Raw genomic sequence first — 12,327 nt, forward strand, 5'->3', positions numbered from 1 at the left:
GGGTTCATTTTGGTATGTAGTCTTAAGTTTGTTGCGAAATTATCGATTTCGTGACCTATAGTGCAAATAAATGAAGGTTGCAAAATTAGAGCATGCATTTTATTCGCATATTCATGTCATAACGCACGATCACTTGAAACCAGTCACACATGAGTACATTGTACAGCCGACAGTTATAGAAAGTCGTTATCTCGTTTTTATTTTATTCTTTGCCAAATGCTGGTTTCAAGTTTTCGGATTAGCGACATCTATTGAGAACATTGCGAAACACGATCTAGTTCAGAGTTCAAACCTTGAAGAAGGTTGTATGAGAAGTTATGCTAATTAGTATCTTATAATATAGGTGGCGCTATTTCACGAATTACTTAAGATTATCTCTTTGTCGGTCATTGACCACAATTACTGTACCGATTTATAGTTTCACACTCGACCGAACAAAGAATCTAATTATCATATTTTTTCTATTCATTGCGTCGCTAAATAATGTAGATTAATTTGTTGTAGAGTTTACTAGATTGGTTTTATTTAGTTTTAACTTTGTTCAGATTTGGTCATGAATGCTATTGTTTTAAAAAGCTTTATTGTTTTAACCAAAATACATCAAAATGGCGGAAAATTTCCTCTTTCACGTAATTTAAATTATATAAAAAACAATCAATATTTTATAGGTTTATTTATTTAAATATTAATATTATTTGTGTAGTACGTGGTCATACCACCAAGGAGATCGACGGCTGAGGCATTCCAGATTTTAATATCACACATGTTTGGGGACGCAGGCAGTCCCTACTTAGTTGGCGTTGTAAGTATCATCTATTGCATTTATCCCCACTATTGCATAGATTATTCGACAGAGGCCAAAGAGAACTAATCGTCTGTGGTTTTTGGCTTTCATGTCTTAACGAATAAAATACCTAATTTCATTCTACCAATTTAAACAATTATGAAAATAATTAAAAAATACTCACTTTCCACCCTATGTCGTTAATTAAACTTTTTCTTTTCTTTGGGTGCAAAGAAACACGCGTACCTTCCCACAGGTCGGCAATACGCAATATTTGACAAGATATTAAAAACGGATTCATTAATTTCGGATTATTAATTAGTGACTTTGGATATACTATTCCATATTTATTTCATACATTATATTGTTTAATTTTGTTAAGGCTATAAAATTTCAAACTAAACATTAATAATTTGAAGATCCTGCCAAAATACTTCTTCAGGCAAGATGGCGTCGTACCAGTACCTAAGATGTATCAGGCCAATAAGCACGTAAAGAAACGTACATATTATTTTTTAATCAAGAACGGTCTCTGAAAAAGTAAAACTCCAGGATTAGGATTAGACAGGGGAAAATATGTTTATCAAGTCTCACATAAAATTTATTACAGATATCCGAAGCCCTAAAACTCTACTATTCAACACCGTCAGAGCCTGCTAGCAAAACGGCGGAATTTCGTTCGTTACAATACGCGTTATTCGTAACTTGCTTCGTCGAAGTGGTCGGCGGAATATTCTTCCTCATCACCGCGCTCTATATCGTCAGGGATAAACTGAAAGTCGATAGAGCTATCGCTGGTAAGTCACAAGTTCAAAATACTAATCGTAATGGCTACGAGTGGTTTTTAGCTAAGCGTGACTAATTTTCGAGATAGCGTTTTCGGTATTTGCTGTGCTAGTTAGCTAGCTTTTGTATAGTGTGGATGTTTTCGCGAACTTATTATATATTATTAAAAAACTTAAAATGGTTTTTCTTTATTGAAACTAATCTCCGGGAACTATAAATCAGACTGAAGCGTGTGAATAGAAGGAAATTCTAAACGATTTAATGACTTTTTTATTAGGAAAAAAGCTGACTTGCGACGACGGTTCGTAGAAGTTACCCATGGAATTCTGAAACATGAATAATATGTTTTTTTCTTTTAGTTATGGTCGTTAGGTTTTTATGATTTTTCAAGTACAATTATTTTTATGTTGCGAGTAAAAATATTCTTAAACTTATAATAATCTTAAAATATTGCTTTTAGTCACTAACAAGGGTCTCGACAAAAGTTATTTGCAAGGGCTATTGTTTATGTGCAATTTTTTGTATTGAAAATTCTTGTCGTAGCCGAATTGAATAAATAGAATAAGAAATGGAATTTCGAAAAAGTTCCACGTAATACATTCCTTTACATGAATTTAATATTTAGTTTTACGAGGCGAGAAATAAAATTGTTATACATATTTAAATAGCACCTGAAGAAACATTCTTTGATGAGACCCAATTTCTTTGCTTTTTTAGCTGCATAATCTTTTTCGTTTAATGTAAGTAGCGCGCTTAAATGCCACTTCACATTGTTTCAGTTACTTCAAAAGTAGTTTAGGTGAGTGCTAGTAGCTGTTATTTCTGCTTCTTGCTTATGGTTAACGCTTTGCGCAATATTTTTTACCTTTTATAGGTCCCGTTCTCTATATTTATTTGAGATTATATGATCTTATAATATTAATATAATTATTCATACATAATCTGCTCGAACATTACGTGAAATCGTTAATCCGAAAGAATAGTAACAAATGCTTGTAAGCGCTCCGTGGTTGTTTCTGGAACTAAACGGAACGAAGATATATCCGAATATTATTCGTGTTGTGTAGTTTTTAATTATGTGCAATCTCAGATTTTATAACCGTATTTACGAACATTTGATTCAATTATTGAAATGTTTGGCCAAAACTACGATAATTATATAATATAAAATTAAATATTTTGTGCTGCGTTCTATTATCTATTATTGACTTATCGAACAGAATATATTTAACCTCATTTTCATGCAAAATAGAAACAATGTAAAAGTAATCAAGATAATTTAAACTGACTTTATATATTGACTGACTCAAAAACCATTGAACCCGTTGAACGAATGTAATGTAAATGGATGATCTTGATATAATTTTAAGTCACCGAGATAAAATTTTTGGACAAATATAAAATTCATACGCTTACGAGATTTAGCACACGCGCTTTAAAGTCTAAAGGGAAACTCAAATAAATTCTAACAATATCATTATTTATTTAGTCGGTTAATAAAATAGACAAATTGGGTTGGTAAAAACTTTTTCAAGAACGTTATTTTTTTTTAATTTTATTATTTTTTTTTTCTTTACAGAAGCCGAGGCGCAGAACACAGAGCCGTCTCACAGTAACGCGCAAGAGCCATTAGGAGGGGATTAGAATAGTTTTAGTTAATTTCGCGTTTTAGATCTGTGAGATGATTCACGAAATGATCGTTCGAGATAATTTATCACAAAATATTGCCTTGATAAATTAACTAAATGATCAACGAAGAAGACTGATTAAGTATGCACAGCAAATAGGGTTGAGTGAGAAAGGCAATACGCGCCTGAGTAGGAACATTGTGGTTTGGGGCACATTTGGCTAGTGATAGAATTAATACTAATAATAACTTGCGTAAATAGTGATAGAATTACTTAGGATGTCATTAGTATTAAAATATTACTCGTTTATAAAAATAAATGGCGTTGTCCTGTCTCGGCTTTAATTGCAGTATTTACTGCATGCGATATTTATCGCTTCTGCAATTTTCTTCTTTAAAACAAAGTTTAAATAATTAACTAAATATATTTACATCACAATTTAATAATTTAGGAAATGCTTTTAATGTTAGCGAAAGAGACAACCATCCGTTCTAGGTCAGTTAAGTCAATGTTGTCTTACCCCATACAAAACGGAAACATTGAAATCAGGTGATTCTAGTCAAGTGTGCAACAAGCCTCACCTCAGCCTAAGTACATAATGTTTATTTGTCAATATTTAATTACCTCAAGCACTTGTTACACAAGAAATAGATATTTATTTTGTTCATCGTAAAGTATTAAATTATTATTCAATGCAAAATTTATCTGTTGTATTCATACAGTTTAACGTTTAGTGCAAATTATTTATATACTGTCCCAGATGCATTTATGATTAATTTATTTATGAATATTCTGTGTTTTATTCTTATCAATTTCATTGTCTTTGGAATTCTTCCTTAAGTTTTTCTTTCTATTCTCATGTTATCGCCTACAGATGGCGCCAATATAAATTTCTAATGTAAGAGAAGCTTATTCATGAAAACTAAATCAGTGTATTTGCACCATATTCAAACGTCTCCTTTCATCAGAGCGTAAATATAATTTGACAGAAAGAGACGAAATAGTACTTTGGAGTGCTATTACTGATTTAGTTTGTTGAAGGGGGTAAGTGTATATTAAGACTATAATTTTCCTAGAGTTGAAATCAAATGCAATAATTATTATGTAGTTGTATTATTAGATTCGAGGGTCTGTATTGCAAAACGTCACAATCTGGTTTGATCTATGGTTCAAACTGATACTAGGTTTTCGTTTTAAAATACAGATCTATTTGTTGGGTTGTTCATTAACTTGAATGTGCTTAAACAAATTGGTAAGTGACTTATGCAAAGTTAAACTGTAATGAATGACAATGAAGACTGAATTGTTTAGAATTCCTAATAGTGAAATTTGTTTTTGTAAATATCGTGTAATGATGGGAATTGAAAATAAATTATTTTTGAAATTATATTGTTTTATTTGAATAAAAATCAATTTATGGCACAAAACTTCTTTTACAATAATTCAGTTGAATAATTATGTACTTTGTAATATAGAAATCAAATTTCAATTTCAAAACATTAATAAACTATTTTAAAACTAAAATAATTTTTAGTTCGTTTTATTAAAGAACTTATTGTTCTTATGGAAACAAATATAAACAGTAAAGAATTTTGTCACAAATATAGTTAAAAGAGAACTATTCAACCAGTTTAATACAAATTTAAGTACAAACATTACCGAATCCATAGCTAAGATGCATAAACATCAACCATAATTTTGGTGTAACTTCTACGATAACATTGGTAATATCACGAGGTAGTTAAAAACTAAAATTTAAAATAACAATCAAAATCAAAACATTCTCAGGAACTAAACATCATTAAAAAACAAACATAAAACAAAATATTTCTCAACCTCGAAAAACAGTGTGTTGTCAAACATGTCTTTGGGTTCAAATCCTGGACTTACCTTATCAGAACAGATCAAGAAATATTAACAAGGCATCATATAAACTAAAATTTTTAACATGAGTATCATTAAAATTATAGGTGGGATAATTATTTAAACTAAATCTAGGTAAAAATACTGAATTAAAACGCGCTTAATTATAACACTATTTTCGACATCGTATATTAATAAGATAGTTCATACTAATGAAATATGTTCAGTTTGAAAAGGTTTATATGCTGCAATTTTAAGAACTAGTTAAAATAATAGCTACAACTTCCGTAGATTTGACAACAATTAAAATTTAAAAAAAAATATTAATATTTATTTGAACATATATAAACATAATCCAACAATCTAACTAATATTCAAATTATCATTTAAGTAGTTTAAGCGATACAAAAGAAATGTCAAATAGCCCTTCAGATAGATAATAATTCGCGCTCTTTTAATTTTTTTTAAAATTAAATTGAAAAACGCGCTTAAAAGGCTCAAAGTGTTATGTATCGTCTTGTCAAAATAAGAATGCTATAACATTACTTGAAAGTTTAGCGCAAATGGCAATAAGAATGTTGTTTCAAATGAACCAGTCATTGTCATTTACTTGACAGTTCAATCTGTCAGTCATTCTGTCCTTAACATTGATTGTCAAAATAAGAATCATTCATATGAGCAGCAGCTAGTAGCTGAACTAGTGTCATCATTTTCGTCTTTTCTCCCAACTTTAACCTTTTTGGCAATCGGCTCAGCCGTATTTGATGAGTCACTGAGTGGTCTCTTATTAGCTGCTACTAGGCGGACGACAGCTACGGCTTTCTCGTTATTATTCTCTTCGTTTCCATTTTTTAATTGATGTTGCGACAACAAAACATTAATCCTTAGGTTTATATCGTCATCCTGAAAAAATATTTTAAATCAATCTGTTTAACAAGTTATGAATGCAATTAATTGACTACTTTTATGGCAAAATTTCGCACAGAATTCTTCAAATTTATAATACCTATTTTATTTGTATATCAAATCATAGTGTAGTCTCCAGTACAAAAAAGTCAATACGAAATATAAAGTACACTGTAAGATTTGTCGTAATTACGCTAAAGAATTAAAAAAGAAATCAAAATTTTATTTCTAAACATCTCGGATATGCCAACTATAAAGGAAAATAAGTTGCATATTTTAGCGATATATGAGCATGTTCTTGTGAACAAATAAATTTATTAATGAAATATGATATGCCTGGTGTTGACATATATTAAGACAAACTCAAAGGCTTTCTATTCTACAATAATTTAATGCCTTACCTGCATCCACGGGTGCTTTAATATTTGCTCTAGGGAGATGCGCCTTCGTACATTGACGGTAAGCATTCTCTTCATCAGCAGCTTGGCTTGAAGACTGACGTCACGCCAGCAACTAGACGAGTACCGATAGCGGCCTGAGAGTATTTGCTCGCTCAAGGGGAGCTCTTGGTACTCCGGGGAGAATGGCAAGTAACCCACCAGACTGGAAAGAACCATTACTGATGTGAAAAAACAAAATTAAATTAATTAAAACAATCGTATCGGATAATTATTTATAAGATGTCGTAAAAATATTTGCAAAATGACATTTGAACGTTTTACGTTCGATAAGCACTATTCTATATTCATATGGCCATCTTTTATTACAATTTGTAATGTGTGTTTTGGCATAGTTGGTATGAAAAGTGACATAATGTAAAGTTTTTCTTTATTGATCAATATGACTATCGCTCCAAAGTAGTCCTTTTTATGATAAAGATCTTATTTAATATAAGTATTGAAAGTTAGAGATTTCATCACGATCCAATTACAACATTTTAATTTGTTACAAAATAAAATATATGGTCTAGCAGAAATGAATATTATAATAAACAACTAAGACCCTGTATGCAAAATAAACATTACATTATGCTTAGTAAGGGCATATGTTCTAAGAAACCTTTGATTATTTTAGATAATCCAACACCTGTTTATTTAGCATTGTTAACAAAAACATCCTTTAAATTAATAGATGCAAAAATGAGTTGTGGCCCGGTTGGTTACTACAAGTCAGGCCATTATTAAAAACAGATTTCTACAGAAATCATAATATATAAATACCCTAACTTAATTAACGAAAAAATGTAGAAGGACGTTTCAGATTAATATTTTTACACGTTTTCAATTAACATTACCTTTGTTAGTCATTTTAATTAAAAGGTATAAAATCAATTAATTGTCAATATGTATTTTAAAACATGCATGAAATGCTTATATAAAACCTGACATATTTTATTTGTGATTAATACCGTCAATAGCAGCTCAATAACCCATAAGAGCAATTAAAGTTTATTTAATTCATAAATTCAGTCACAGACCATTTTGTAGTCATAACATTATAAAACAACATCAATTATATCACACATTGTCTGGTTTTTTAAATTATGTTAAAGAAGTGGCCGTGTACAATAATAAGTCCCAGGCAGCTGGTTATATTCAGCATTCTAACAATTCGTTTAAAAAGATTGAAACAGCTATTTTACATTACATTAAATAGTTGTATAATTTAAATATTGTTATCTGAATTTTTAACATCAAAGGTTAAAGAAGTTTGTCTTTAACTCGTCCTGCATTTAACTTAGCGGATCAACAACATTAAGCCACTACTACGTGGGTAACACTGAAAATGTTAAGAACTGGCCAGTTAGAAACATTGCTAATGAAAACTTTTTTGAATTTAAATTTTCGAACTCTTTGGTAACCGAATGTAGTATTTTGCATTCATTTGTCATTTGTTTTTGTGAATTGGCGGCAAATCTAAAACTTTATTACACTTTAAAATGAACCTAATGGGAGAAAATTTTCGGTTAATGATTTATTATGACTTTCCTTGTGGGCTTACTTAACAACAAAGCTATGATGATAGGCTGCAGTTAGCATTTCTTAATGAAGCCCCATCTCGTGCCACTATTTACAATTGGTTTAACGAGTTTAAGCGTGGACGTAGCAATCTCAATGATTATCCGCGTGAGGGACGTCCGGACGTCCGTAGTTCCATCGAATGATGTATAGAGAGGAACGGAGATTACTTCGAAAAACAATAAATGTATTGGCAACTTTCTACATTAAGCCATTTTTCATTTTCTAAACATTTTCAGTGTTACCTAGGTATAGTGCTAACTTTGGTGCTATTAGTTAACTGCGTGATATGCATAATCCCATTAATAAAAAACTTACCATATAAAGAATATAACACCCAGGCACCATACATCGACCTCTGGTCCGTAGCATCCCACTCCATTAGCTCGTAGTACTTCAGGTGCAAGGTAGATAGGTGTCCCACACATTGTCTTCATGAAGCTGTCTTCGCCCACATACTTGCTGAGACCAAAGTCCGTTATCTTCACCAGGCTTTCGTCTTCCTTACTCTCAAGTAGCACATTCTCAGGCTGTAATGAAAATATATAATGACCGTGCAGACCAATTAGGCATACTTTAGATTTCACTATGTTCAGAATCAGTACGTAATTTCATAAAATTGAAGAAATAGCTAAGCTGGAGTTTGGAAAGAAGTAATTTATTTTAGACGGCCTAAAAAAAATCTAAGACCGAAACCAAGAGTTTTATTTTTATATACATTTATTATTTTATAAGTTGCTTCGGGTTTAATTTAAGCTTTTTTAAAAAGTGTAGTGATGGGGTTTACTTTTTAGTTCAAGTTTTAAGGAAAAACGCATTTTTTAAAGCAAGTATGAATAGAACACTAACATAAATTATATTTAATATTACACTAGAATTGGACCAAAAATCTTTATAAACAATCAATTTAACCAATGGGATTACGGAAAAAAATACAATAACAATACAAATTATAGTAATTCAGATCTCACTTTTAGGTCTCTGTGAGTAATGCCTTGAGAGTGTAAGTACTGGACGGCTAGCACCATTTGTTTAAAGTAGAATTTGGTCAGCCTCTCCGACAGCCGCCCATATCTTGTGATACGGTCAAACAGTTCCCCTCCCTGCATCAGCTCCAACACTATGTACACAGCTTCACGAGAGTCAAATATTTCTTCCACTGATGTCACACAAGGCTGGAATAACACTTATTACATAATTTATACTTCTTTGTGTATGGCTTTTATTTTATAATAATTGATAATTTTTATCTATCAAATAAGTATGTTTATTACTTTTTATAATCTCATATATATACTTACATGTCTTAAAGCTTTCAAAATGTTCACCTCATTCATAACTTTGACAGGGTCTGTTAAATTATTAACTTGTCCATTTGTCAATTTGCCTTTCTTCACAACTTTCATCGCAAATTTCATACAAGTCAACTTAAACAAAAATTATAACAAATAAAAAAATGGAACAAAAATATATAAAGAATGAAAACCAAAAAATTTACCTACTTTGTTATAAACTAATTTGACCACACCACATGCACCTTGGCCAAGTACCCTTGAAATATAATACTTTTGAGCTATTTCTTTAGGTACTTTGTCTTGCTCATTTTTAAGTAGATCTTTAAAAGTGAACACTGAAATAAATTACAAAACAAAAAATATAGTTATCATTCTAATATCAGGTAAGGTGTACAAAAATAAAAATTCAGTAAAAATGTTCCCAATATCCTTTTCAGAATGTTTCTTTCATGAAAGTAACCTCCCTTACTTTTATAATTTCTTGGATAAACATATTTTATTATACATACTACTTATTGTAGGATGAGTGATTGCTATCACGTCATTGTCATCCAAAACTCTGCTCTTCCCTTTTCCAATTAAAACACTATTTATGTAAGTCCCATTGTAAGATGTATCCGTTAAGACTGCTGGATTTGATGTCTCTCTGAAAGAATAATATTAGATATTAATCATTTCCATTTGCGATAATTTGGATAAGAATAATGATAACAACACCTACGATCTATCTCTCATAATAATAAAATGACGTTTGCTAACATTTTTAATAATATCAATTCTTGCAGTATCTTTTTTAATTGGAAAAGTAGAATCTAACGCTCGACCAACCGAAAACTCGGGTTCTGTGAGATCTGAAAAAATATTGCAGAATTACTTCTACTAGCTCATAAATAATTTTTGCAAACATATTTTACTAACGGTATACCGAAATTTTACCATAGTATGGGTCAAGATTAAGGACGCATTCTTTTCTCCATGAATTCAAAAGATATAGTCTTCCCCAGATATTAGGTATCGGTGTAGGAGTGTTTGATTGGGTCCATTCCACTTGAGAATTTTGGGTTTGAGTTTGGGTTTGCGTATTATCATTTATTTCCGCTGCCATGCTGCTTCAATCTTAATACACTCAAGTCCAAAAACAATTTTAATGATAATAACATGAAAAGCTCAAGGTGTTCATTAAAATATTGTTCCTAAAAATTTGAGAGCATTTCAACTATTTATACTCACGATATACACAAAAATACCGGCATTTCGAAAAAAGGCAACGGTCATCGGCCATATTAAATAATATATACAATGTTACAAACTTACACAGATATTTCATACGTACATTACAGATTAGACCACATAAACATAGACATAAATTTAGGTAACAATCACCTTTAACTCTTTACTTTTAGTTTTCCATGCAATGCTAATAATTTTAAGTATCAATAGTAAAAGACTAAATACGTATAGGTAGTATTTAATTTCATAGAAATACAGTTACTATCAATGTAAAAAATAATAAAATAAAATCAAGTATCAAGTAAGTTTAATCCACAAAATATATCAAACTTTTAGGGTTATCATACTAAATTTTTTTGAATTTGCCGCGCTTTTTCATTATCTTCTTTCATTATTCAGACTAAAAAATCTTAAATTGTTTTTACTTTTATTTATTTTATATTTGATTTTCGTCACTTAGATGCTGCTTGCTTGTTTAGAAACAATAAAAGAAATTACATAATTCAGTGTTGCCAGATGGTCTCGGCGCCCCGTAGACTAATTTGATTTCCCCCCAGAAATCCTCTAGGATGCTTTCAAACACAAAAAAAATCTTGTGTAGTGTTATTACTGAATTTTCATGTAGTTTTAGAATTTGTGACCCAGTGAGAGTCTAAGTGCGGTGCTAAGTGCGGTGGACTCAGTCCACCAACCTTTAACCTTTTATGGTGGTTAAAATTATCGGAAATAGTCACCTCTATCACCTTCTAACGGGAATACGTCGAATTATCAATACTGCTGTATTTGTAGTCTGGCTAATGAAAGTTGATACTGAAAAAGCGCGGCAAATTTAAAAAAAAAAGCATGGCAGCCCTTAAGTAAAAAGGAAAGTTGGAACAACTCACTTTGATACTTTGAAATTCATTTTTATTTTACTAGTGGATGCTTGCAATTTTTAGGCTTATAGGTTTTGTGGACATAAGTTTCATCTAAGTAGATTATTGGCTTGCCTTCTGCACGTTTCGATCCAATGATACGCAAAAAGCGATGTCTCCATGCAGCTATATCATATCGTTCAATTAATAATGAACGTTCATTTTTGTTTTTCTTAAATTCATAACCGTAGACTAATAATCTCAAGACTATCTGTAAAAGAACAATAACATTATCTAAAGTAACCAAAATTAATCTTATGTACTTATTTAAAAAAAAAAAATATCAAGACATTTTGACCGTACTAACTTTAGTGTTGTCATATAAAAAGTTTGCAAAAAAATCCAGTATCTACTTTCGTTAGCCAGACTCTATATTCTATACACCTTTTATACTTTAGACTTTTGGCTTAAAACGACCACGAAGATTCTTAGGGCGATTACAGACTAGTGTTTTTTACGTGCGTATAAGCTCGTATTTGGAAGGGCATGTAGGCACGTATAGGCGCGCCTTTTGGCACACAGGCAACTCGTGCGAGCGTTGACGCGCTTCTAAGCTCGTATAAGTTCGCATTTCTAGGTTGAGTGTATTAAAGTGAAAGATTCTCTGTCTTGATGCAACCATCGATGACACCCAGCATCTTTTTCGTCTTCTCAGTCGACGGCGAATAAGTAACGGAAATAGCAATGTTTCTTCGTCAGAATCCATGTTGAAACTGACACGACGCCACTACCGGTTCGAGCGAAATAGCTGAAATATGTCAGTTTCGCGCGTCCGGTTTTTTGAAACGCGTATGCTGAAACGACCGTGTACGCGCAGAAAAATATGCTAGTTCTAACCGCCCTTACTACTATTTTACAAATACATCGCAATTTTTTCCATGACATATGTCAATGATAATAAAT

At 31.3% G+C, this 12,327-nt stretch overlaps 2 protein-coding genes across 4 annotated transcripts in view; one reads left to right on the top strand and one right to left on the bottom strand.

Moving 5' to 3' along the window:
- LOC125048949 (protein spinster) overlaps window positions 1-3,433 on the top strand; it is a 31,601-nt gene extending 28,168 nt beyond the window's left edge. For 2 of the 3 annotated variants that reach the window (XM_047647924.1, XM_047647923.1), the window contains exons 7-9: window positions 704-802; window positions 1,395-1,581; window positions 3,150-3,433. In XM_047647924.1, the coding sequence (XP_047503880.1) occupies window positions 704-802; window positions 1,395-1,581; window positions 3,150-3,214 (351 nt within the window). In that variant the 3' untranslated portion in view covers window positions 3,215-3,433. Of the gene's footprint in view, window positions 1-703; window positions 803-1,394; window positions 1,582-2,349; window positions 2,370-3,149 lie in introns of all 3 variants that reach the window. The other variant, XM_047647925.1, reaches the window with a different exon arrangement.
- Window positions 3,434-4,590: 1,157 nt separating this feature from the next.
- On the bottom strand, window positions 4,591-10,575 carry LOC125048953 (ovarian-specific serine/threonine-protein kinase Lok-like). Its single transcript, XM_047647931.1, has 9 exons — window positions 10,217-10,575; window positions 10,002-10,131; window positions 9,790-9,926; window positions 9,488-9,615; window positions 9,287-9,412; window positions 8,957-9,160; window positions 8,304-8,515; window positions 6,369-6,570; window positions 4,591-5,964 (listed from the first exon to the last, which is right to left on the bottom strand). The coding sequence occupies exons 1-9, from the start codon at window positions 10,383-10,385 to the stop codon at window positions 5,728-5,730; spliced, it is 1,545 nt and encodes a 514-aa protein (XP_047503887.1). The 5' UTR covers window positions 10,386-10,575; the 3' UTR covers window positions 4,591-5,727.
- Between the last annotated feature and the right edge of the window lie 1,752 nt (window positions 10,576-12,327).

Source organism: Pieris napi, chromosome 4 (genome assembly GCF_905475465.1).
Source record: "Pieris napi chromosome 4, ilPieNapi1.2, whole genome shotgun sequence".
NCBI lineage: Eukaryota > Metazoa > Arthropoda > Insecta > Lepidoptera > Pieridae > Pieris > Pieris napi.